The sequence below is a fragment of the Gobio gobio genome (genome assembly GCF_949357685.1).
Source record: "Gobio gobio genome assembly, chromosome: 1".
Taxonomy (NCBI): Eukaryota; Metazoa; Chordata; class Actinopteri; order Cypriniformes; family Gobionidae; genus Gobio; species Gobio gobio.
The window spans coordinates 56,766,442-56,792,090 of record NC_137097.1 but is presented as its reverse complement, the minus strand read 5'-3'; the positions used below and the strand labels follow the sequence as shown (position 1 = coordinate 56,792,090).

The 25,649-nt window shown below is 36.9% G+C and overlaps 1 protein-coding gene across 2 annotated transcripts; it reads right to left on the bottom strand.

Moving 5' to 3' along the window:
* Positions 1-688: 688 nt before the first annotated feature.
* Positions 689-23,945, bottom strand: abcc1 (ATP binding cassette subfamily C member 1 (ABCC1 blood group)). 2 transcript variants are annotated; one of them, XM_079822806.1, is made up of 32 exons: positions 23,815-23,945; positions 21,100-21,276; positions 20,851-20,976; positions 20,457-20,594; positions 19,747-19,872; positions 19,596-19,657; positions 19,191-19,322; positions 18,833-19,060; positions 18,211-18,388; positions 17,102-17,263; positions 16,908-17,000; positions 16,615-16,818; positions 16,361-16,507; positions 16,070-16,157; positions 15,748-15,817; positions 14,773-14,899; positions 13,038-13,214; positions 10,227-10,394; positions 9,960-10,146; positions 9,692-9,733; positions 7,836-7,887; positions 6,082-6,220; positions 5,696-5,903; positions 4,563-4,873; positions 4,210-4,409; positions 3,969-4,095; positions 3,789-3,890; positions 2,255-2,401; positions 1,939-2,097; positions 1,581-1,747; positions 1,293-1,487; positions 689-1,022 (listed from the first exon to the last, which is right to left on the bottom strand). In XM_079822806.1, exons 1-32 carry the CDS (start codon positions 23,860-23,862, stop codon positions 914-916), a joined length of 4,596 nt encoding a protein of 1,531 aa, XP_079678932.1. In that variant the 5' UTR covers positions 23,863-23,945; the 3' UTR covers positions 689-913. The 2 variants fall into 2 exon arrangements, with proteins under 2 accessions (XP_079678932.1, XP_079678933.1); XM_079822807.1 differs by lacking the exon at positions 9,692-9,733.
* Positions 23,946-25,649: the final 1,704 nt, after the last annotated feature.

The window sequence follows — 25,649 nt, the reverse complement described above, 5'->3', positions numbered from 1 at the left end:
TGCATCCATTGTTTTTGGTGAAATTATCACTGAAAAATAACAGTAAACAAGGTTCATAAATCAAATACGGCAGCTAAATACATTCACCAATGAAAGCAGCATGCCAATATAGCCTCTACTGCATGATATTGGTAAGGCGCCATCAGTGGGAAATACCCAATAATAAATATGTTATATGATAAAATAATTTTACATGAAATAGTGTAACAGATATGCTCAAAGTATAAATAAAGTTTAATTGACAGAAAACAATGGTGATCTGGAGATGAAACTCAAACGCCTCTTTTTATAGAACTTTTCTTTGATGATGAGAATAGCTTCAAATATGAACTTTGGCTTGGGATGAAGCCCCTCAAGCTCATGGAGGGATTTCCCAGCAGCTGTTTGGTCAGTATACAACTGATCTTTGCATCAATGATACACTACACAGAGAAACTTTGTTCTTTACTCCTTCTAGTGAAACAATGTTGCAAACATAAAGGTTTTCATCACAACAATAGCAATAAACCACTAGCATGGCTTAGTGGTAAAATGAGACGTCTTTCCAATGAAAACTGACAACAAACAAAATCAAACTAGTTTCAAACATCCCAAATGTTGGCATCAAACAACCTTCAAAGCAGCAAAACCTTTAAAATATGATTGAAAACGGAGGGCTACAGTAGCTGAGGAGTAGAAGAATGGAGTGTGTGTGTGTGTGTGTGTGTGTGTGTGTGTGTGTGTGTGTGTGTGTGTGTGTGTGTGTGTGTGTGTGTGTGTGTGTGTGTGTGTGTGTGTGTGTGTGTGTGTGTGTGTTTGAGCTTCAGGCCCACAGAAGAGGTACCTTCAGAGTCCATGTCTCGCCAGGTCCACTATCCATAGGCTCTACCCAGTGAAATGTCTTAAACAGAGGGCTCTTCAGCCTCTCTAATCATCAGACCAAACCTGAGTCTTTGGCCATCTTGTAAAAAATTCCCTTCTTGGCAATTAAACTGGATGGAGAATCAAATTCTGCCATCTGGCCTTTATCGAGAACCAGCACCCTTGAGAAAAAAAATTAACATAAATTTTATTATATTATAATAAAACGTTGTTGTTTTATATTATATTTTATATTTATATAAATATATATATATATATATATATATATATATATATATATATATATATATATATATATATATATATATATATATATATATATATATATATATATATATATATATATATATATATTTTTTTTTTTTTTTTTTTTTTTTTTTTTTTTTTGCTGATTAATTTAACTAAAAACAAAGAATAAGTATGCAGATCACCTTGTGTAGTCCATGATGGTGTTGAGGCGATGTGCAATGGTCAGAACGGTGCAGTCCTCAAACTGAGTTCGTATAGTGGACTGTATCAGATTGTCCGTCTCCAGATCCACAGCTGCAGTGGCTTCATCCAAAACCAGGATCTTGGTTTTCCTGAGGAGAGCTCGAGCCAGGCAAACCAGCTGCCGCTGACCCAAACTGAAGCCCAGAATATTAATATCCAGTCAGAAACAATCAGATCAGGTATTAGTCAAATGATGAAGAGGGAGAAAACTTGTCAAGAGTTTGTACCTGAGATTTTCTCCACCCTCTGAACACTCATGATTGAGTTTGTCAGGAAGGCCAGACACAAAGTTCTTGAGATGTGCGAGTTCCAGAGCTCTCCACACCTCCTCATCAGTGTAGCCATCAAAGGGATCCAGATTCATGCGCAAAGAACCTGAGAACAGCACTGGATCCTGAGAGAGGTGGAGCAAAGTGGATATAAATACAAAAGACAAACAAAAACAGCGTAGTTCAATTTTCATTGGCAAGTTAACTGGAAAAATGAAATCTTTATATTCTGAAAGGAAAAAATGTGACAACAGTATTATTGATAACAGCAAATTAGGTACTTAAATTAGTGTTTAGGTCTATTCAAGCACGATACCTGAGGAATGATTGTGATTCTGGATCGTAGCTCATGCAAGCCCAGCTCAGCAATGTTCACTCCATCTATACGTATCTCCCCCTGAGCTGCCTCAATGATGCGGAAGAGCCCTAATGTTAGAGAGGACTTCCCAGCTCCTGTCCTACCAACAATTCCCACCTACACACAAAAACAAACATACATACATACATACATACATACATGAGTGACTTTGTATGTTTATTGGAAAAACTGTAGGTGAAAAGATTCCTAAATGTACATTGGTTATTGAGACAAAGCATGAACAGATTTTGGACATTGAAATGGTTTTACACACCTTTTCTCCTCCCTCAATGTTGACCGAGATATCCCAAATAGCCAACTCTAAGTCCTCTCTGTATCTCAAGCCAAAGTTGAGGATTTCAATGTGACCAACGGTTGGCCAGCCAGCAGGCAGAGTTGAATGCTCCAATCTCCATTCAGCCTGTGAACAAAGACAATACAGCACAGACCAATCACATCTGAACAATCCATCTGTAACATTGAAACTTGAAGTATAACATTTCATAGTAGACATTTTTCATCTGCTAATCTTTCTGATTACACTACCATTCAAACATTTGGGGTTGGTAAGTCTCAGCCTTATGCTCACCAAGGCTGCGTTTATTTTACAGTAAAAAAAAAAAAAAAAATTATATATATTTATATATATTATTTTTTTTTATATATTATTACAACATGAATATACTGTAATTGTTTTCTATTTTAATATATTTTTTAAATGTAATTTAGTCTAATTCAGTGTCACATGATCCTTTAGAAATCATAGACCCACTTTATATCAGGTTTCCTTAATTAATATGTACTAACATTTAAATTAATAATTTGATACAATGCTCTTATTGTGTACATGCATGTTTTTACATTGTACTTGCAGGTAATTTTCAAAATGTATGTACTTTTATCTGTAATTCATTTCTGCAGTTACAACATATTATATATAATATACAATATATTATAATCACACTGTTGACACTTCCTTTACATCTAACCCTACCCTTAATCTTACCCATAACACCACACCTGTCCCTAACTTTACCCGTATCCCACCTCAATATCAGCAAAAATGTTTTGTTCACATTGTTCACACTTATTTTTTGATGCAAGTACATAGTAGTTAAGGCCACCTAAGATTAAGTGGGACCGAAATCATTATAATATGTCGATTTGATGTTCAAGAAACTTTTCAAAATTGTTATTTCATTATATTTTTCAGGATTCTATGATGAATAGAAAGTTCAAAAGAAATAGAAAGCTTTTTTGTTTATTTGAAATTGAAAGCTTTTGTAACATTTAAATGTCTTTACTGTTACTTTTGATCAATTTAATGCATATTTGTTGAATAAAAGAAATGTAATGACCCCAATCTTTTGAATGGTAGTGTATACAATTGATGTAACATTTAATAAATATATGTAATAATTATAAAGTAATATGGCATATTTTTACTTTTAAAAAATGTATCTATCACACTGCAGGTCCATTTATAATGAACTAGTGAAGACAATTTTTTTTTTTTAAATAATCTCAGATATACACATTTACTTTATACATTCATATAAATTTTAACCTAAACTCCTCATATTGGAAAATAAAAAGTCCATGTATAAGTCCTATATCAATTACCCAAATTCTTTCTGGAAACTATTGCCTAATCTTGCAGACATAAACTATTACCCGCCCCTTCCTGTGCACTAAATGTCCTTATCTCTCTAGCACAGTGTGAGGTAAGGAAATAGGGCTAATCATAGATTGGACTCTCCAGAAGTACAGCATGAACACACACACAATCTGCTTGCTGCTGCACTGACCTCTTTCTCTGTGTCTCCATATTCCTTCACCCTCTCCACCGCTACTATGTTAGTCTCCAGCTCAGAGGACATCCGCACCAACCAGTTCAGAGATGCTGTGACCTGTGAGAAATACGAGAGTAGTAAGAATTTGTGTGGACATCTGCCTTGTAACTCAGCATTTGTAGATGTCAGACTGACCTGCAGTGCATAGGAAATGGAAAGCCCCATGATTCCTGGACTCAGACTGTCCCTGGCCATCACAGCAAAAAGTGCTGCAAATGCCACAATACAGTTCCCCACACACTCCAACCTCACTGCCAGCCATCTGCAGGATACAGAGGCACAAAGAAAAGATAAACTTTCAAAACAACAAAACACTAATATATCAAACTTAATACATCTATTTAAAAAAACCTAGTGAGGTTCTGTGAGCGCTCACCGGTTGGCTACAATGCTGGGAAAATAAGCTTTTTGGTTGTGGTCCACTCTGCCGTCACTCTCCCTGATAAAGCGCTGCTGCTCTCCAAACGCTCTGATCACACTGGTGCCCAGCAATGTCTCATTAAAGTGTGTGTAGACAGGAGAGCGGCTCACAGACTCCAGTCGTTTCAGTTGCCGGGAAGACGCCACGTAGAAACGCTAACAGAAGACGGAAAGACCAGATTAGAGCAGCAACTCTCCATCTCAAATTTTCTCTATTTAAATGTATACTACTGGTACAACATTGTATTTTAGCTAAAGAGTTGCTAGCCTATCCTAACAAGCATTCACAAGGTAAAATAATGGACTGACCTGTACAAAGAAGTACAGCAGGCCCAGAGGGGGAATGATGATGGCTACCAGCGGCGTGGCGATGAGGATGACAGCACATGAGCCCAGCACATTAAACATGGAGCCCATGAACATTTTTATGATGCTAGGGATGGCCGAGTCAATGGTGTCTGTCTCTTTGGCAAATCGATTGACAAGGTTTCCGCTAGGTGTGCGTTCAAAGAAAGACATGGGTGATCTCAGGACATTGTAGAGCATCGTCTGGTGTAGGTAACGGGAGGCTAAGATCCCACCAATAGACACCGCCACAGAATAGCAGAACACTGCAATGCCTGCCACAGAGAGAAAAGAAAAAAGTTTAAAAAGCTGGCTTTTCAAAATCAAACTTGTTTCTGGACCAATTTACTAAAATAATAATAAAATAAAATATAAATATCATATATATTATATATATATATATATATATATATATATATATCATATATATATATCATATATATATATATATATATATATGGAACTATATAGAAGTTAAAAAAAATTGCATTAACTGAAAAAAATGTATTACATTAACATTAATATTTGGGGCTGTAATTTAACATGTTTGTATTTTTATTTTGACCACTGGTAAAAAGTTTAAAACATTTCTAACACAAGTTTATCATTAAAAATGAATTCAACACATTTTCAGTATTTTTAAATTTTCAAAGCTCTTTAGTGTTTTTTTTTTTTTTTTTTTTTTTACAAAATACTATCATTATTCATTTGCAGTTATGTTTTGCAGAGTGCTGATGAAAAATATTTAAAAAAATGCCCAGAATTTTGGAAAGCAAGTATTTATTATTGTCTTTTTAAACTAAATTCGGTGTGAAATGTTTTAAATTGAAAAAAATACTGTGAACTGAAATATTCATATTAAACTGCAGCCCACCCAACTTTTTTCCCCCCAATTAGTGCAATCCAATACAGTTAATGCAAATTTTTTTGGTCTCAAAGATTTTTATCGTAGTATACCAAATAGCTATGGTATATGCATATATCCATAATAACTACATCTAAAAGCTTTACTTTAGTAAAACTTAAGAAAGTTGTGTAATGCAAATACAAATCACAATCACACACAACCGACTGAATGTCTGTTCTTTTAAAATCACCTTGTGAGAGTCCCAGACCTCCATACACGCCTAAACGCATCTCTCTGTTGGGCTGGGTGTTGTTGATAACAGGGTCATCTGTCCAGAGACTGAGCCAGTAGTTTGAGCCCAGAGAGGACAGATGATGACAGAAGAATAGAAAGATACTGAAGATGGATAGGGGCAAGCCAATAGCCTTCATGTACTCCCAAAACACAGACAGCTTCACCTGCACAACAAACATCATTCACTAAATCTCAGAATCAAACGGAACCCGTCAGTTCAAGTGACACAAATTAAGCCTAGACATTATTTTAAGAAAGACTATTGACCAAAACTCAAAAACAAATAACATGTCCTCAGGGAATCATACTCTCACATCCTACACAGAGACCACAGAGTCATACCCTGCCAGTGTTGGCCTTGTCTGCCTCAGTCAGTCGGGCAGATTCTGCAGATTTGGTCTTCTTTGCGGCATCAGCATCATTTGGTTCAGTCTTCTGTGTTTTACCTGCTCCGGCTGCGTTAAGAGAGTTCTGACTCTCCCTACAGGACATAGAAAAACACCAGGCTAGTCAATAATGTCGAAATATTATTAGTACTTGACAAACATTAAATAGATGTTACATATTAGACGGTGTCCTAATAAATCATAACACAAGTCATTTTTAGCATCTAGCACAAATGAGTGAGCGCACATATCTGATGCACTGGGTTTACATGGTTTTGTTTTGATGGACAGCATTTGGATTTCATGAGAGATGTAGCAACTAGGGCCGTCAATCGATTAAACATTTTAATCTAATTAATTACATACTCTGTGATTAATTAATCTAAATTAATTGCATACATCATTTTTGCTGTGAAAGTATTTTAAATATTTCAATTCAAATGAATCAATGAATAATCAGCATTAGTGACATTAAAAGTTCAAAAACTCTTTTATTATTATTTTCACTGTTCAAATATTGGCCATAACAATAAACAATATGACTTAATATGCTGAGGAAATCAATTAAAAAGTGCTTCAGGAAGAAGATTTTTTTTTCACTGTACATACAAAAAGGGCTTGACATTAACTTTTTTGCTCACCAGCCACTGTGGCTAGTGGTTTTCCAAAGTTACTAGCCACTCAGCATTTTCACTGGCCACAATTTGGCTGCTTGGAAATTACATTTTATATGATTAAAGTTGAATTTGGCATGCTTAAATTACTTTATTTTGAGTCATTTTACTTGATTTAGAAGATTTAAAACCTTTTCAAACTTTCAATGCAGAGTGACCACCCAAATCAAGACTACATTGTATATCAGCTGGTATGTGCACGTGGGTAAGGGGTGGGCAATATGGCTAATATGAGAAATTGAATATAGGCTAAATAAAAGAACAAAGAAGCAAATTACAAAAACAATAATACATTTCTAAAAATAATATACAGATACAGTAGGTTTATTTAATATGTATACATTTATTTAACACCTGTAGTTGTTTTATTAACATTAATGACAGACAGGTATTCATTTGGGCTGCTGAATGGATGGACGTTGTAACGAGTAGGAATATAGTGTGGCCCCTTTAAGAGTGCGCGCTCCCTGTTGAGAATGCGTATCAATAGTACAGATGTGCAGTGCAGTGTCGTGTGCAATAGTACAGGTGTGCAGTTTTTCGCGTGCATATGATACGCACTTTATGGCGTGTATATGACACGCTCTTGGGTAGGATAGTGGACATTGAAGACGACTTTATTTTTATCAGCACTTCCATCAGGCCGTTTTTATATAGGCTACGTAAATGTTCCAATCAATGATCCAGGCAGCACGTTCTCGTCTCCCTCCTTCATTTTACAGCTCAGGGTCAAAGTCCAATACAGAATGGATTAATCTAATTTTTTTTTACGCGTTATTTTTCCTCAGATTAATTAATTGAAATTAACGCGTTATTTTGACAGCCCTAGTAGCAACGTTAAAAAATTATCAGTAAATAACTGGTTACATTTCAATCTGTTTCCCACACAAAGCTGTCATTTGACTTCAAAAGACATACAGAATGTAGTGTACAAATCAAGACAGACAAATTGACTCGCTGCAGGTAATTCATCATGTCGCACTGTGTTTATTCAGAACAAAGAAATGAATTAGAAAACACATCAGTGATCCCTTACCCCAACAGGGCAGCAGGGCCCCCATTCTCGAGTCCTTTCCGTGGGACTGCATCTGTGGATGAGAAAATATTGACTAAATCAGATACAATTACATACATCTTCCCGCATGCTTCATGCCATTCCATGTCCATACTTATACCGCTGACTCCATTCTAACAGAACTCAACCTTCTCACTATTATCTAGAAGTCATGTCATTAAAAAGCGCTTATGCAACAACACATTGTTTCATTGTTTTTGAAACAATGTTTGTAATCAAGCAGCGACTAGAGCATCGGTCTGCCCTTGAGTACATCTATATTTAAAATGGTAGTAAAAGGCAATCAAAATTTGCTTCTAAGAAAACACACCTCTTAGGCCAGTTGAAATGAGAGACAGTCTAACAAAACCACAAACACTAAACAAAGCAATGTTTTTATGCTCAGAGGTGTGGGTTATGGTTAGAAGAATCACCAGCAGGCTGCGCTGTGGTGGATGAGGAACTGCCACAGTAACAAGAAGGTCAAAGGTCAAAGATTAAAGCCCATTCACAGTGCTCCATTCTAGCAGAGTAATGTGTGTAAATGTCCTACACATACTTGAACGAACACTATTTTTATTAGTGATGTTCTAAAGTGACAGTACAGAATAACAAAATATTTTAATTATTCAAATATTTCTATTTCTATTCATCAAAAGATCCTGAAAAAAACATCATAGTTTCCACAAAAAATATTAAGCAGCACAACTGTTTTCAACATTGATAATAATAATAACAAGAAATGTTTCTTGAGGACCAAACCAGCATATAAGAATAATTTCTGAAGGATGTGAATTCCATCCGTGATGTTGCCATCACAGGAATAAATTACATTTTAAAAGAAATATATTTATTTTAAATTGTAATAAATCTCACAATATTACTGTTTTTACTCTATTTTCAATCAAATAAATGCAGCCTTGGCAAGTATAAGATTTTTCTTTCAAAAAAATGCAATCGTTTGAATGGTAGTGTATGCTCTCAAAAATTCTCATGAATGCATGTTTATGTTATGTATATATTATGTAAGTAATGTAGTAACGTATTCAGTTATGTCGTTGTTTGCCTTTCAAGTAGAAATGGGATCCACTGTGAAACTGAAAAAAAAAAAAAAGAGTACCATTAACTCCATCAAAATGGAGCACAGTGCAAGGATGTGCAATAGGTACATTTAGGGTTGTGAGCTATAATCCAACGGTAATGAAGTGGGAAAGCACTAAAGAATCTAATGCCGCGTTCCAGGCAACCCGTAACCCGTGTTTTTCCAACCTTCTACCCGTGAAAGTGCACTGGAACGGCAGTTAAACCCGTGACTTCCTACCCGTGAACTCGTACTAGATCGATGTACTCCCAGTTACGAGTTTTGACGTCACATAGCCCGCGAAGCAACAATTGCAGCCCCCTACGGATGCAGTGTTTATGAAACAAATATACAAATAACGTAAAATAAAAGGTATAACAGCTTTTCTTGCCGTCTGCGCTGTTTTTCTCCTCCGTTTCCCTCAAATAAGCAAGGAGTAAGCACCTTTGGCGATAGAAATGATTGTTAATTAGCCTACACCCCGTACGGTCCGCCACGCTTTGTTTACATCAAACTACCACACAATTCCGTGCGCTCAGGCAGTTTGGCGTGACTTTGCCTGGAACGCTACAAAGTCGTGAGTCGTGATTTGAAGTTGTAATTTACAGGCTCAAAAACCTGCCTGGAACGCAGCATAACTCCGTCTGCACCTCAAATATGTCAGGCCTCAGACCTGCATAATAAGCCCTACTCTAACATGCAGTACGTGCAGACATATTCAATTTATATGGCCCGGGGACCAATTACATCCTCAAACCTTCAGATTTCCCTTTTTCGTCCTCTGCCTCCCCTCCCTCTTCTGAAAAGCCGACAGAAGGGACACAAAAAATAGGAAATAGGAGCACATGGAGATGAAGACATATATACAGACAGACAAAAAGAGATTTCTTTCTAGACATGGATTACTTAGGGGGGGGGATCACACATAATGTGAACAATAGTAATCATTCAGAGGCAATGGCTTTGTAAAAGGACAGATGCATGAAAGCATGAAAGAAGTTCAGACATGAGGAGGCCAGCCTCACCTCCCACTGACTCCTCCCCCTCCTCCTGCTCTTTGTTGGAGTAAGTATGCAGGAACTCAGCGAAGGCGCCCTCTCTGCCCAGCAGCTCGGCGTAAGAGCCCATCTCCGTGATTTCTCCATCCACCATCACCAGGATCAGGTCAGCCTGGGGCAAGAAGCTCAGCCCGTGGGTCACCAGAACCCGAGTCTGAAAAAGCACCATGCGTGATGTGAAATGTCTATAAGAGATGTATACATATTTGGATAATACATGGGAAATGGTCTTACTCTGCCCTGTAGCAAGCCCTGAGGTCCGATGACCTTCTCAAAGATGTGTTTTCCTACATGAGCGTCCACGGCGGAGAGTGGGTCATCCAACAGATACACAGCACAGTTGCAGTACACAGCCCTGGCCACACTCACCCGCTGTTTTTGCCCTCCAGACAGATTCACACCCTAAGATTACAATGTCACATGATTTACCCAATCATTATACATTTATACATTATACATTACACAGTTGAATAGGGAAAAAAAAATTAAATTACCATACTTTCTCATGCAGATAGAAGATGAAGATGAAGTGTAATAAAACAAACATGGATGTTTTGTCTGTAGTAGTGTCTTGCCTTAAATAATGTCAGACTGTTGCATAAAGGCAAGGCAAGGCCAGGCATTTTTATTTCTAAAGCACATTTAAAACAGCTACTGCTGACCAAAGTGCTGTACAATCTACCACTTTGGACAATAAAGTACATAAACTTAATCTTTCATAAAAAAGAGAATATAATATAATAAAATAAAATACATAAACTGACAGGAAGACACAAATTAATAAGATTACATTGATCCGAAACCTAGAGTAAAAAGATATGTCTTTAGTGCAGATTTGAAGCTTTCAACATCGGAAGAGAGCCTAATGTGGACCGGCAGATCATTCCACAGACGTGGAGCTAGGGCTGTAACGATTTGACCAAAAATGAAAACCTCGATTAATTGAACATTTTACCTCGATTACGATTAATGAACGATTATTTAGCTTTTTTTTTGCTTTCCATTCAGTAAGTTCCTGATAAGATTTTTAATGTAAATATTTAGGTGGAATGTTTTTTCTAATGAAAAAGTGCATTTCTTTGTGATTTTAAAATACTTGAAGGAAACGGTTCACTTTCAGCAGTTATGGTCTATGGGGCAGATTCCTGCTTGTTGTACATCAGATACAGATAAATTAACACAGTAGGCCTACATTACATTTATTTGAATGCATTAATGAGAGAGTGATTGTGTGTGTGAATTACTCATACCGTCTCTATTAATTATGAAGCTGTGGTTTGTACTTACTTCAAAAGGTATTAAAATATATGCCTATAACGGTTGAGTTTCTAAGCTACTTTAGAGACTTTACTTTAGTCACAGGACAGCGTTGACACTGCGTTTCTGCGCTGCTCTCTGCATGCGATCTTCACGTGATGTGCGAGCTTCTGTCTGAGTGTTCGTTTGTCACAATATATCAGGCATTAGTTCAACATAATACACATCTGATGGTCTAAAATCGCTTTAATGTTCAAACTGGCAGGCCTTAAAACACATACAAATGACAAAGCTTTGTGAGGACGCAGGTGAAAGAGGTCTGCCTTCAGGGTGCGCGCGTGTTGTCAGAGACGCGACACGGCTCGGCTCTCTGTGTCACAGAAAAAAGCTGAGCACTGAACGGATAAGTTTTCCGTATTGCTGTTTTTGAATAGTGCACAATCGCTTTAAATGTTCAAACTGGCAAGCCTTTAAACCCATTTACTTGACAAACTTTATGAGGACGAAAGTGAAAGCGATCTGGCTTCGGGGCTTGCGCGTGCCATATCTGTGTGTGTGTGTCAGCACGTAGGCTATAAGAACGGCAATTAACTTACCTGTATAAACTGTGTAAAACATGCAGTTACTATAGTGATTCTGGGCATCTATAAACAAAGATAACTGCTCCTGCATCTCTCTGTGTGCCTGCAAACTGCACTTGATGTGACTGATGGGGCGGAGTCACGTGACTAAAACCGAAATAACCGACATGGGAAAAACAGGTCGGTTAGAGGTTCTGAATTTCGGTTTCGATTTTTTTTCGATTAATCGTACAGCCCTACGTTGAGTAGCAACAGAAAAGGCACAATCTCCTTTTAACTTCAAACGAGACCGTGGCACGGTCAGCATCAACCTGTTAAAAGACCCTAAGGGCCTGGAACATTTCCAGTGGAGAAGCAAATCTGTGATGTATTGTGGAGCCTGGCCATTAAACCCTTTATACACATACAATAAAACCTTACATGTAACACGGTATTCAACCGGCAGCCAGTGAAGTCAAGCCAGAACAGGCTAAATGTGCTCCCTATTTCTGGTCCCAGTAAGAAGTCTGGCAGCAGCATTTTGTACCAATTGTAGGCGGGATAAAGAGGACACACCAAGGTACAATGAGTTACAGTAATCCCGCCTGGAGGAAATAAAAGCAAGCACTGTCTCCAAATCTTTTGGTGATAAAAATGTTTAATTTTGCAATGGATCTGAGATGATAAAAGCTACTCTTCACCACTGAATTGATTTGTTTGTCAAATTTAAGACCTTTATCAAAAATCACTCCCAAATTTTTTGCATGATCATGAGAATTCACAGATAAAGGGCCCAGATGGTCTTTTATCTGTAAAATAGAATCTGGTTGTCCAAAAACTACAATTTCAGTTTTACAGTCGTTCAGTGTTAAAAAATTAGCTGCCAGCCAGCATCTTACCTCCACAAGGCAGTTCAACAGAGCGTGTGTGTCATAATTATCTTCATGTTTCAAAGGGAAGTACACCTGGGTATCATCCGCGTAAAAATGGCAAGGAATATTATGCTTTAGAAAGATCAAGTCTAAAGGGAGAAAGTACATCGAAAACAAAAGCGGGCCCAAAATAGATCCCTGTGGTACACCACAAGTTAATGGTACAGAAGAGGAAGAAAAATTTGCGACCTCCACAGAAAATGTTCTATCAGAGAGATAGGATTAAAATCAGCCTGTGATGTATGTAACTTGGTTAAGAGAAAGTGTTCTAGAATCATTCTAAAATCTGTGTTTACCTTCTCCCCAATCTCTGTCAAGTCTCCACCAGGTAGGATCTCCAGGTCTGGTAGGAGAGCACAGGCATCCACCACTTTCTGGTACCAGCTGTCTTTGTTTTCCCGCCCAAACAAGATGTTGTCTTTGAGGGTGGCGTTCTGGATCCATGCTTGCTGAGGCACATAAGCCACAGAGCCCTGAAAAACACAGTCAGACACTCAGTGTATCTCTTTATTATGCCATTATTACAGTTATCCAAATACACAGTTGGGTCCAAAAGCCTTGGACCACATTGAAAATCTGATCTTTTCTTCTACATCCTTCTTATCTTTTATTTAAAACGTAAATGTCATTAAGACATGGGGCCTCATTTATCAATCTAACATAGAAACGTGTGCAGATGTGAGTGCAGAAATCCTCTTACGACAGGGTTCATGAAAAATTTGTATGCCGCCAATCCCATCGTATGTTGATAAATGTGGCAGCTGAAAATAATCGTCATTTGAATATCACACGCCCAAAAATGAAATGTCAAGTTAGCAAATTAGAACTGATATGTTGTGAGCGCAAGAGGCGCCTGCATGTGCGATCAGTTGGATTTAATAAAATAAAGATATATAAAGAAAACAAATACAATGTGTTAGAGTGTCACATAAACGAGCGTAGCTTATACTATTTTTTTTTTTCTTTTGTTAGTCTGTTAATTATTAAGGTGAAATATACAGTGGTGGCCAAAATTATTAGAAAACTTGGCATCTGGGAGTCGTCTTATTGGGCCTGGATTTAATTTCCAAGAGGACAATGACCCGAAACATTCTTCTAACTATTGTCGGAACTACCTGCGACAGAAGGAATCTGCTGGAACATTGAAAATTATGGACTGACCCCCTCAAAGTCCTCGACCCCATTGAGCACATTTGGGGCGAGTTGGAAAATAAACTGCTGGACAGATCTATTCTACATTCAAAGGAAAGCCTTTGGCTTCAGTTGCAGAAGGCATGGGATTACATTAGTGTTGAAGTTCTCAGAGGACATATATTGACAATGTGCCAGAGAGATGTGCTGCTGTAATTGCTGCAAAATGTGGACATACCAAATATTCAAGTTAAAAGTGGATCAAAACAGTACGACTCACTTCATCTGATATTTGATGGTCAGAGCAACCATCTCCATGTTTCATGAACATTATAAAATGAAATCATGTTTTGGAGGCAAAAAAGGTAAATATTTTCAGATAATTTTGGCCACCACTGTATTTCGTGTAGTATTTAGGCCTCTTTTATTCCTTTTATTTAGTTATTTTTGTTCAGTTTTTCTCTGTTCACGCGCTGCAGGTGAGTAATGTGACGATGTGTGAATCCTCATGTTCTAAAGCTAAACATTTGTGGTATTTTTAATGGGTCACAGACTTCCATCTATTCTAATTCAATTTAATTTTAATTTGACATTCTTTTCTAGTTGATAAATGAGCTTCGGTTGTCGGACTCCAATTACAATTCTTCACCAGATTTACTATGCTACAATCAAATTCACGCCATCTTCAAAAAAAAATTGTGTACACGAGACCTGATTTGAGATTTGATCGTAGCCACAGCTCACATCCATGTTGATTAAGTTTTGTGTGGAAAAGTCTATTAAACTTAAATACAACATGGCACACAATTCAAATCCAGTGTTTTCACACAAAACCTCAGGCAATCTTACTATAAAAGAAATACCCCATGTAGCACACGCACATTCAGCTTTTGTTTGTACCTTGATTGACACATTTCCTTCTTGCTTCTCCATCTCCCCCAGCAAAGCTGAAAGCAGAGAGGATTTCCCCGAACCCACATGCCCTACCACAGCAACCAGCGACCCCTCAGGGATACGCACATTAATCCTGAAGAGAGAGAGAAAGAAACTATGACAAGAGCAGATACAATGAACAACTAACAGTTCAAACACCATGTAGACACAGCGGCATTGTGTCAAAACGGTATAAAGGAGTTTCATTCATTCATTAGGATTTCTTTATTCACTTCATTGTTGATTGAAGATTATGGAGAAATCCTTTAGTGTCAGTGTACTGATATTAACAACTGAATTTACAGTGAAAAATAACGCAAGACAAATTACACAGTTTAATGCATGATTTGAAGTAGATATGGTAGAAATCAAGCTAAGATTAAAAGGAATTCGGCAACCCAAATTTCATTCTCCTCCTCATTAATATCAATGGAGATTCACCAGATTACAATTCCTCTGGCGATTGACGCTCTTCTGTATCGGGGTTCATGCACATGTACTTGCCTGTCATGTCCTCAGTAGCTCGTTTCACTGGTTCTGCTCTATGTAACCGCAATATTCAAGTCAACGCTAAAAGTTATTTTGATGCATTGAATATAGTATTATAACTACATCTGTGTAGTAGAATACTAAATAGGGCTGGGAATTGAGAACCAAAATCAAATGAATTTCATGACATGGTTACATTAACAGTTCATTATTGTAACAAATTGTACTTCAAATAAAAGTGAGAAACATTACAATGTTATAAAAAAAATATTGTATTTGATTAGTTAGAACTAATTGTTGAGGGAGTACTTCTTTGAAAGTAAGAAAATAATTGTTCATGGAATCAAAAGAAGGATCTTAAAATTCTGTACAATTCCCATCCCTTGTAGTACTCTATAACATTGAACAATATGCAATTCATTGTATCATCTAGTACTTGCAAAATGATGATACCTCTTCAAAGTAGGGGGGTCGTTTTTAGCCCAGCTGAAAGCGCCGTCCACAATCCTGATGCAGTCAGGAGCTAAATGAGCAGGAAACAACAATGAAGTCTCTTAAGTGAACATCAAAACACATGGGATGACTTTAAACCCACAGATTCATCGAACAGCTGTGCTACTCATACAAATCTTTTCTTTTCTGTCTGTGGAAACTGTTTGGGGACTACAAAGCTTTGTGAGTCAAACACGCACAGCATCCTAAAAAATACACAACACAGAACACAGCACATTGGTTTTATTGTAGATTTGAACTGCTTGTGAATCCCTGGACTTACATCCAGTGATGGCTGGCCGCTCCACACTGTCTTCATCCAGCTCCTCATGGGACAGAAACACACGCAGGCGTTTCATAGACACACTAGCCTAAAGAAGCAATAGATTTTGTGGTCATAATTTGACATTAAGCAAACAGTGATTTCATTCATTTTGCTTGAGAAGATCACAAGTGCTCTGTGCTCAGGGTCCAAAAACTTTTGAGTTCTCATAACATAAACCACATTCTTATTATGAGGTTTACATGCAGCTTTACAAAGAGAGAAAGAAAAAAATGAGAAAGACAGTAATACCTGCACCATGCTGCTGATGACCATGGGCAACATATTAAGAGGGAAACGCAGGATGTTGAACAGAGCCAGAGAAACAAACGCCTTCTGCGCATCCAGAATATTATTTTCATCCACTAGCACGTACACTGCGAACGTGGAGAGGGCAACCTTTGTGGGGGAAAAAACAAGAGCACATGAGTGAATGTCTCCACAACCATAAGGTTGCAGCAAAAATATAATCGGCTCCTTTGCATCACCATCAAAGATCCACCTACCAAAAATGGTGCGCAGACCCAAGTAAAGGTGGACACGGCACCAAGGTAAGCGGTCTTCTTCAGCACCTGCAATTCACTCTCTCGGATGGCAGACACTTTGTCTTTGAATGCAAGTTCCCATGCGTAGAGTTTAAGCACTTTAATACCATTTAGCACCTCGTTCATAAGCTTGATCCTATTGTCTTTGCTTTTCATTTGGGCAACCTGTGGGTGAGCATTTCAGATTGAACAATGATGATCTTTTTTCAAATTGAGGCAAATAAACCTGCCAAGCAGGAAAAGAGGTTAAAAACCTGGTAGGTTTTAGTTTTCATGGCAATGACTGCATTTATAGGAACCATCAGCACCATCACAGCAACTCCAGCAAGCACAGAAGGACCCAGATTCTGATAAAAAAAGAGAGCAAACAAATATTAGTATTAGTGTATATATAATGAAACAAGCACACAAATTAAACAAGCCAAGAGACCTTTGTTTGGGCACATACCTGCCACAAGAAGTACAGGGCCAGGATAACCTGCAAAGGTGCCGACCAAATCATGTTGATATAAGTGATGAGGTCCATAAACCGCTGTGCATCTACAGACATCAGATTCACAATCTCTCCGACCGTGGATGTTCGACGGGCAGCATTGGTAATAACCAAGGCCTAGACAAAATAAAGGAAAACATTATAAATCTAGATCAGTGAGATTTTTTAATACTTTTAATATACTTTATTTAGCAAGGATACATTGAATTGATCAATTAACATGAATTTTTTTTATAACGCTATAAATGCTTTTAAATTGTAATAATATTTCACAACATTGCTGTTTTTACTGTATTTCTGTTCAAATAAATGCAGCCTTGGTGATCATAAGAGACATTTAAAAAATCTTGCAACACCAAACTTCTGAACTGCAGTGTATATGCAATTTAAAAGCCAGATTCTGTATTGTTTTTGTGCTCTGAGGAGTTAAAGTATGACACATTCACATTGGACAATGTTTTTTTGCTCTAAATATTAAAGGGATAGTTCACCCAAAAATGAAAATTTGACATTTATCTGCTTACCCCCAGGCCATCCAAGGTGTAGGTGTCTTTGTTTCTTCAGTAGAACACAAATGGAGACACATGAAGTGAGGTCTCTACACTAGATCCTGTACATTGACCTTCCTTTCCGGAAGTGCTGTGCTTTCAGGGCTGTTGGACATGGTGTTGTATTTGAGGTAAAAAATTATATAAATACTGTTCGGTTTATCGCACAAACCGATCGTTTCGTGTCTTAAGACTTTAATGTGTCGTCACGAGCCGCATGGATTAATTTGAAGTTGTCTGTGCATGTTTTTTTTACCCTAATAGAATTAGACCCCATTGACATGCATTCTATGACTGACACACAGCAACGGTTGATGTTAAAAATCTCCATTTGTGTTCTACTGAAGAAACAAAGACACCTACACCTTGGATGGCCTGGGGGTAAGCAGATAAATGTAAAATTTTCATTTTTGGGTGAACTATCCCTTTAATTAACAAATACTCTCCAAATGTGCATAAACACCTCATTGTACCATATTATGCACATTTTATCAATCACTTGAAGAGTCCACTTACTTTCCTGTATACGGCACCAACGATGGCCGTACGTAACCTCATGCCAGTCACAAAACAAACGTGGAAATATTTCTGCAGAATGAGGGTTTGCACACATGTACAAACGAACAGCAGGGTGGTGTAGAAGAAGCCAAGCCAAGTGGGGGCACTTGAATCATTCACAAACTGGATCAGCAGCCTAAGATACAAAAAAAACGAACTAACGTGAGTATAAATTGATGTGTCAATCCTGTTTAATGTAGCAGAATGCAATTCTTCTGGATTCCAGTGAAAGGAAAGTGGGCAAACTGGTTAAAGGCTTACTGCCGAGAGTTCAGGTGATATTTTTTTCAGAAGATTAGAGAGGATTTGAACATGGTCCAATGCACAATTTGATGGCACGACTTCCAGCATGCCAAAACTAACTCTTCACTGGAGCTCTTTTTAAGAGCCACAGCTGTTGTTTTGACAGAGTGGCGTTCCCACAGAGTTAAAGTAATTTCTAACCACATGACTGTGAAAACGCAAGGGGAAGGCTTGCAATTTCCCCTGCAGAGTACTATTGTTCCTGAACACAGCACAGATGGGAATAATCACACCTGGAAAACATAAATGGCTCATTTTTGATGCTGTGGATTCATACCTGAGAATCTCTGGTCCAACAAACATCAGGATGTCATGAATAATCTTATAAAGAGAGCTGACAAGAAAGTACGGTCCAAAGGTTCGGCAGAGCGCACAGAAGAGAGATGGATCGCCAGTTTTCTGAAGGGTTTTCGCAAGCAAAATCTCTGACTCTTCTATTGGTTGTCCCTCCTTCTTTTCTCCCCTTGCTGTTCGCTTTGGGGAGTAGAGCGTCTTATCTACTGGCCTAACACAAAAACCATAACCCAACCAGAGGATTAGTCATTTGAGTAGCAAATCCACAGACTTCATTTAAAAAATACCTATGTACCTCCTTGAGAAAATTATACAAAAAGAGGCAACGCCTCGAGTCTAACCTTTTGACCTTGTTGCATTCTTGGTCCCAGCGCCGCACCAGCTGTGGCACAACTCTCTGAGATTTATCCTGCACATTGAGCGACCACAGATCCTTCTCCTCCAGAGGCCTTTTATAACCTTTCACCATTAATCTGTGAGGAAAAGTAAGGGACCTGCATGAACGATCAAGAAACAACATCCAGCTTGAATACAAAGCTTAAAACATCAGCAAAATGAGGGATCCTTCAAAAAGGATCTATGAAGAAATAATTTTCCTGATATAGATAATAATAAGAATAAGAAAAGGGATCAAGAAAGATTCAGACTACAATTCTGGATACCTCAATGCATCTCAGCCAATGCTCTAACCACTAGCCAATTCTAAAAGCGCAGTAATTTATTTATTATTATTTTTATTTATTTACCCTGTGATCCACCAGAAAGTGATTTTGGACAGGAACGAAGCTCCCAACTCTGGACATGGATTCTGTACACAAACATTCATAGTATTGGCCATCTATTCAACATCCATATAATGGAGCATACCTTTACCTTCATTGAGTTAAGTTCACAAACCGAGTCTTTGACAGCCTGTGAAAAGAGCGGAGTCTGGTCGGAGAAGCAGGCCAGGATCAGCGAGATGAGCAGCATGGTGTAATATATGTAGAAGGTGGTATATCTGAACACATCCACACTGGCAGGCTGAAAAGAAAGACAATTGGGTAAAACAACACATTAAGGCTTTGCTCGCATTACAGACAAATCTGATTTGGTTTTTAAATCGGTACATTAGGGCTGACTATCAGTTTGCAATTGATGAACTATGATCCGTTTGTCTAGTTTATTCAATATCCTGTGTTTGAATAATTATGTATTGGTTGCTATAGTAATGCTGTAAGTTAACGTAATACTGAGAGACTTTCTTCTACAGAAACTGAAGAGTAGATGTCAGTGTGGGAAGAGACAGGAAATTTGACCTCTGCTGTGGTGCAGAACCCACATGGCACATGAGAAATCATAAGCAAAAGAGTCATTTTACACATTTGTGAATATACTGCATCCAAAACTGCTGATTCATTCACTCATGTACAAATGTTGACATAGCGAACATCACATGAGGAAATATGAGGATAGAATGAACCTAAATGAGTGTATTCAGAGGTTGCGCAATTTGTGTGAAATATTTAGAATGAATTTCTCCAACAACAAAAAAAATCTGATTTCAAATCACATGAATGTGGACTGACTGCAGAAGCTGTCCGTTTTAATGCAAAAATCATATTTACTTCTTTCAACGCAAGCAGGATCTTGGAGCGAAAGGTGATTGTGGCGCACACTATGGCGATCAGCCAAAAATTGAGCATCACCCCTGAGGACTGGACCCCCTTCATCCGCTCATACTGGATCAAGAACGTAGCCAGCAACTGAAACATATATAACAACACATTCAATTACAAAACACTTCGATTTTGTAAACATCTGGCTTATAAAAGTCCTTGAAATGGACAACTTTTCAAACTATTAAAAATATGACTTCAGAGCATGTTTGCTTGACTTATTTCCCTTTCCTTGAGGCAAGCGACACATTCGTGTCATTTGAATATGACATAAATGCAAAGCAAAGTAGTTTAATTCAACACTTCCTTTTGGGAAAGATATAAAAATGGATACGGATCTCACCATTGTAATGCCAAGCATTGTGGGGCTGACTAGGTAGACTGGGGCAATTGTAGCCGCATGGCTTCTTTCCCAGAAAGAGTAGAAAACATCTGCCCAGCAGATAAGCCATAGGGTGAACCCAATAACCTGTTGGAGGAGAATCACATGATCTTGAAACAGCTGTTGACCGTGGCAGAGTCACAATCACAAAGTATAGATAAAAAGCAAGTTGTTTACTGTTGTACCGGAATCCCGTTTGTTAAAACTCACCGTTTTAGCTCTGTTGAGGTGGGTCATGCATATGTATCCACGGTCATGGCTTTTGAGGTATAGGACGTAGAAGGGTGCAAACAGCCAGAGGTAGAGGCATGGTATCCAAACCAGCAGTGTGTTCTGGAAACATGGTGTCAGGTCTGGATTGTATGTTTGCCATGTCCGGTTCCAATCCTGAAAACATGAGAGGATAAAGGGGGGTTTCAATCTATTCTTCATCTTTGGAGATTCTTTGGACGAAACCTAGAAACACAACTGGAGTAGACAAAGAGCTCTTGCCCGAATGGTAAAGCACACAAAGACCTAATGATGTGTGCAAGGAACAAACACTCCAGAACTCTTGAGCAGATCTTTCAGAGAACCAAAGTCAAGGGTCTTTTCTGTTCAATAGAGCAGAACTGAAAGTCTTCAGCTTCTTGACAAAAAAGTACCCAAAACAGTAGTGACATCCAAAACGTGCATAAAAAATTAACTGAACATTTTCTTACAAAGAAAATCTAATCTTGTTCTCTGTAGGGAGCACCTCTTCCCCTTATCCTGTCTCTGAGGAGGAACAATAGATCAATATATACAAGAGAATAATAGATCAATAAACAAAAGGCTACTCTGCTAAATTAGCAATAATAAGACATGAAATGTGATTTTCTTGACATTTAAGCTATTGAACTAAATGCATTTGAACAGCCTTGCCGTCCATTTTTATTTGTAATGACAATGCAATCTTTTGAATCTTTCAAAACCTGTCAAGAACATCATATTTCACCCCGAATTCGCATGACTGTAACAAGGAAAAACATGGAAATTTTAAATATGATAAAAAGCAAATGATAATATTCTTGAATGTACCGTATATTTTTGAATTTACTGAATTGTACCATTATACTATTTATTCTAATTATACTATTCCAGTAAGTATAACAGAAAAGCTACATAATAATACTTTATTTAGAACTGAACACATTTCCCCAAAAAATTCAAAGTACTTTCACAAGAAAACAACATGAACATATAAAATATCATTATAATTTTTTATATATATATATATATATATATATATATATATATATATATATATATATATATATATATATATATATATATATATATATATATATATATATATATATATATATATATATATATATATATATATATATAAAATATAATTATACTTTTATATATATATACACAGTATATGATGAAAAAATTATATATATTATATATATATATATATATATATATATATATATATATATATATATATATATATATATATATATATATATATATATATATATATATAATTTTTTCATTATATACTGTGTTTGTCATGGCAGTATTTGTTGCACTTTTAAATTACAATAATACAAAAAGAGATTCAATGTACCAAATTAATAATATGGAGAGAAAAAATAAGTAAAAAAAAAAAAAAGCTACACTTGAACACATTTCCCCTCAAATTCCCAGGACTATGACAAGGCAAATGTGAAAAGTAATAAGACAATTAATATGTCATAGCAGTATTAGTTGTTACTATTTTCTTTTTCAATTATTGTAAAAAATAAATAAAAAAAATGCTAAATTTACTAAATGCATAAAAGGAGGGAGAGAACGGTATGTAACACAAAACAAGCAAAACTTTAAAGAGTTAAGAGTTCAAATGTGCTGACCTGCCATTAAAATGTCATTTGTTGATCATTTGTTTCTAAAATTCTTTAATTTATGTAAAATATGTAATTATATTTCCTTTATTATTACCATTTAAGGAGAAACATGAACAATGCATGTTCGCAGTTAAAAAATAATAAAAAAATCACCCTATAACTTAGAACAGTTTTAATAACTTTACAAACCTGGCAAACTTGAATTGCATTATATCATTGGGCAAAAAAAGGACTATGTAAACATAACAGCTGAGAGCACTTCAGGAGAAGCAACACACTTTCTTGGCATGCATGTTAACCTGTCAGAGTGATTCACAATTCAATGTTTTGGCCCTCTGATCCTGAAGGACAAATTGACTGTCTAAACCTGTCAGAATACAATAATACTGTTAATCCACCGACCAGTCAGACCTTCCATAAACTGGAACACAAATAAACAAAGCTTAATTCTGTCAAAATATGACAAATAATTACATAAGTTCTCTAGTTAAAAAGATACTGTCTGGTATGAGAGGAATTCGCTTAACAAAAACAAGTCAGAGCAGTGACAAGTTTACTCTTAAGCTTCACACGGTGATAAAGAAACACATTGAGCAGGTGTCGAGCAGGTGTCAGTGTTATAAATCGCTCTGCGACGGTTAGACTGTCATAGAGAAATATCAAGACTGCCGACTGAAAGTCCGCAGAGAGTTATGCATATATGGTAGTTTGCTGCGTTGCTAACCGGTTAGCCTAGCAACAGTGGCTGCGTCTCAAACCCTAGTAAGCTGCCTACATTGGCAGCATTATTGGGCGTTATAGGCGCATTCAATCCAAGTGAACTCTTCGCGGGCACATTTGATGCCCAGAAATTATCGGACCCTCGGAACGATCGTTCAAACGGGCCAGAGACGCCCCAAAAATGCTGTCTAAGTAAGTTAGACAGGTCGCGATGTTTTGAGACACAGCCAGTGTCTCATGCTGTGAAACCCAAACCCGGCAATCTTATGAAAACAATATATCGTCGGTAAAACATAGTTCATGACGGTAGAACTGTTTATTTACTCACCCAAAACGGATCAGAACCGTCCAAACTGCAGAAACTGTCAATACCCATTCGCCGCAGGAAGGATCTGTTATAGCGTGCTGAGTTTACACTGCCTCTGTTTCATAAGTGTGTGGTGATGGGAGCTGTGAGACATTAGATAAAGCATAGAGGGCGCTGTTACTTCATCTATTGAATAACTGACGTAACGAGAGTCACACACAACAACAATATTGCAAGCCGGTAATAATGAGGTTAAAAGGCTATAAAAGGCTAGCATTCTTGTAAAAAATAACTAATAAAGTCAACCCATTATGAAGGGTTAAATATAACAACCTATATTGCGGGGTAAGGTTAGCCCAACATAATGTTCTGTCGTATAGGGTTGTTATTTAAACACTGGCTGAGACTGCTAGTTATTATTCGATACGTATTAGTATTTAATTATACTTGACTTGATAAAACAGTAAACTTTGTAGACCTTTAGGTATACTAATTTAGTTTTTTTTTTTTACTTTGAAGTAAAAAGTAGCCTAATTAAGTAATTTACAAGTTGTACGAGTTCTAGAGGAAAGTGAATGTTTTTTACAAGTCGGAATCTCGTGAACGCACCTTGAAAATAGATACTAGTATTTTTTTTTTTGGTTTAAATGTTAAAACTGCTTGCCAATCTAGACAATTATGGGTCAAAGAAACTGTTTGAGGTAACCATGAAAGTGAACCATAAAATATAAATTATAAACATGACCATTATGATTTTTTATAAAAGTTGTATGGCTGACTTACTGTGCATTGGATAAGTAGCCTACTACAATTACCAAGCAGCCTATATCGAAACAGGAATATTTAATAATGACTTAACTGAAGGCACTTTGACAGATACAGATGTTTAATGTACATAGTGTTTAATGACCTTTACAAAACTTGTCTTTCAGAGGAAAAGCCTCGTCATTTGCATAGGCCAATAGAACTTGAAATGTATTCAGATATATTGAGCTGTAGGATGGTCCAAATGACTTGCTCCACCCACCAAAGCTAAGGCTGTCCATAAATTAAGACTCCAAAATTAATAAAGATCATCCAAGGAACTCATTTTTTGGATACTGCTCTAAGCATACACTCTCACTGCAAAACCAACCAAGAAGAGGTTATCATAGCACGTAAGTATTTATATATATATATATATATATATATATATATATATATATATATATATATATATATATATATATATATATATATATATATATATATATATATATATACAATTTTGCATACTATATATTTAGTTTTATTCATATTTTAGCCTACTTTATATTCAAAAAAGAAAGAAAAGCATACTGCATTTTTATGTTAATTGATTTGCCATATTTTAAAGTGGCAGTTTGGAACTAGAAATGTTTTATAATGTTTATGCAGTTTGGGTTATTGAAAATTGCAGAGATCATTAGAACATCCGTAATTTTTTTTTATATTTAACAGTATAAATATATAAATAATGTCTAGGCAAACTGACTGAAAAATGACCTGAACATTTGTCATGCAAATCAGATACCTAAATACAAAACAGCTTGTATAAATTGACACCAGTACGTCAGTGCTGTACGAGAAAGCTTTTACTGGACACACTGCATATAAGGGATGATTCATGGGGCATTTATTATCACCTTTTAACCTTCTTATCGCCTTCAGGTTTATAGCTGTAGAGAACAAGTGGCCAGTGAGTGGCAAAGATATGGCTGGTTTGCCTATAAAATTAGGCTACGTTTGCACATCCATCACAGTGTCAAAGGAGCTAATACAGACAGGGGACAAAACACATTTCTGATTACTTCACAGAATAACTCACAGAAATACTT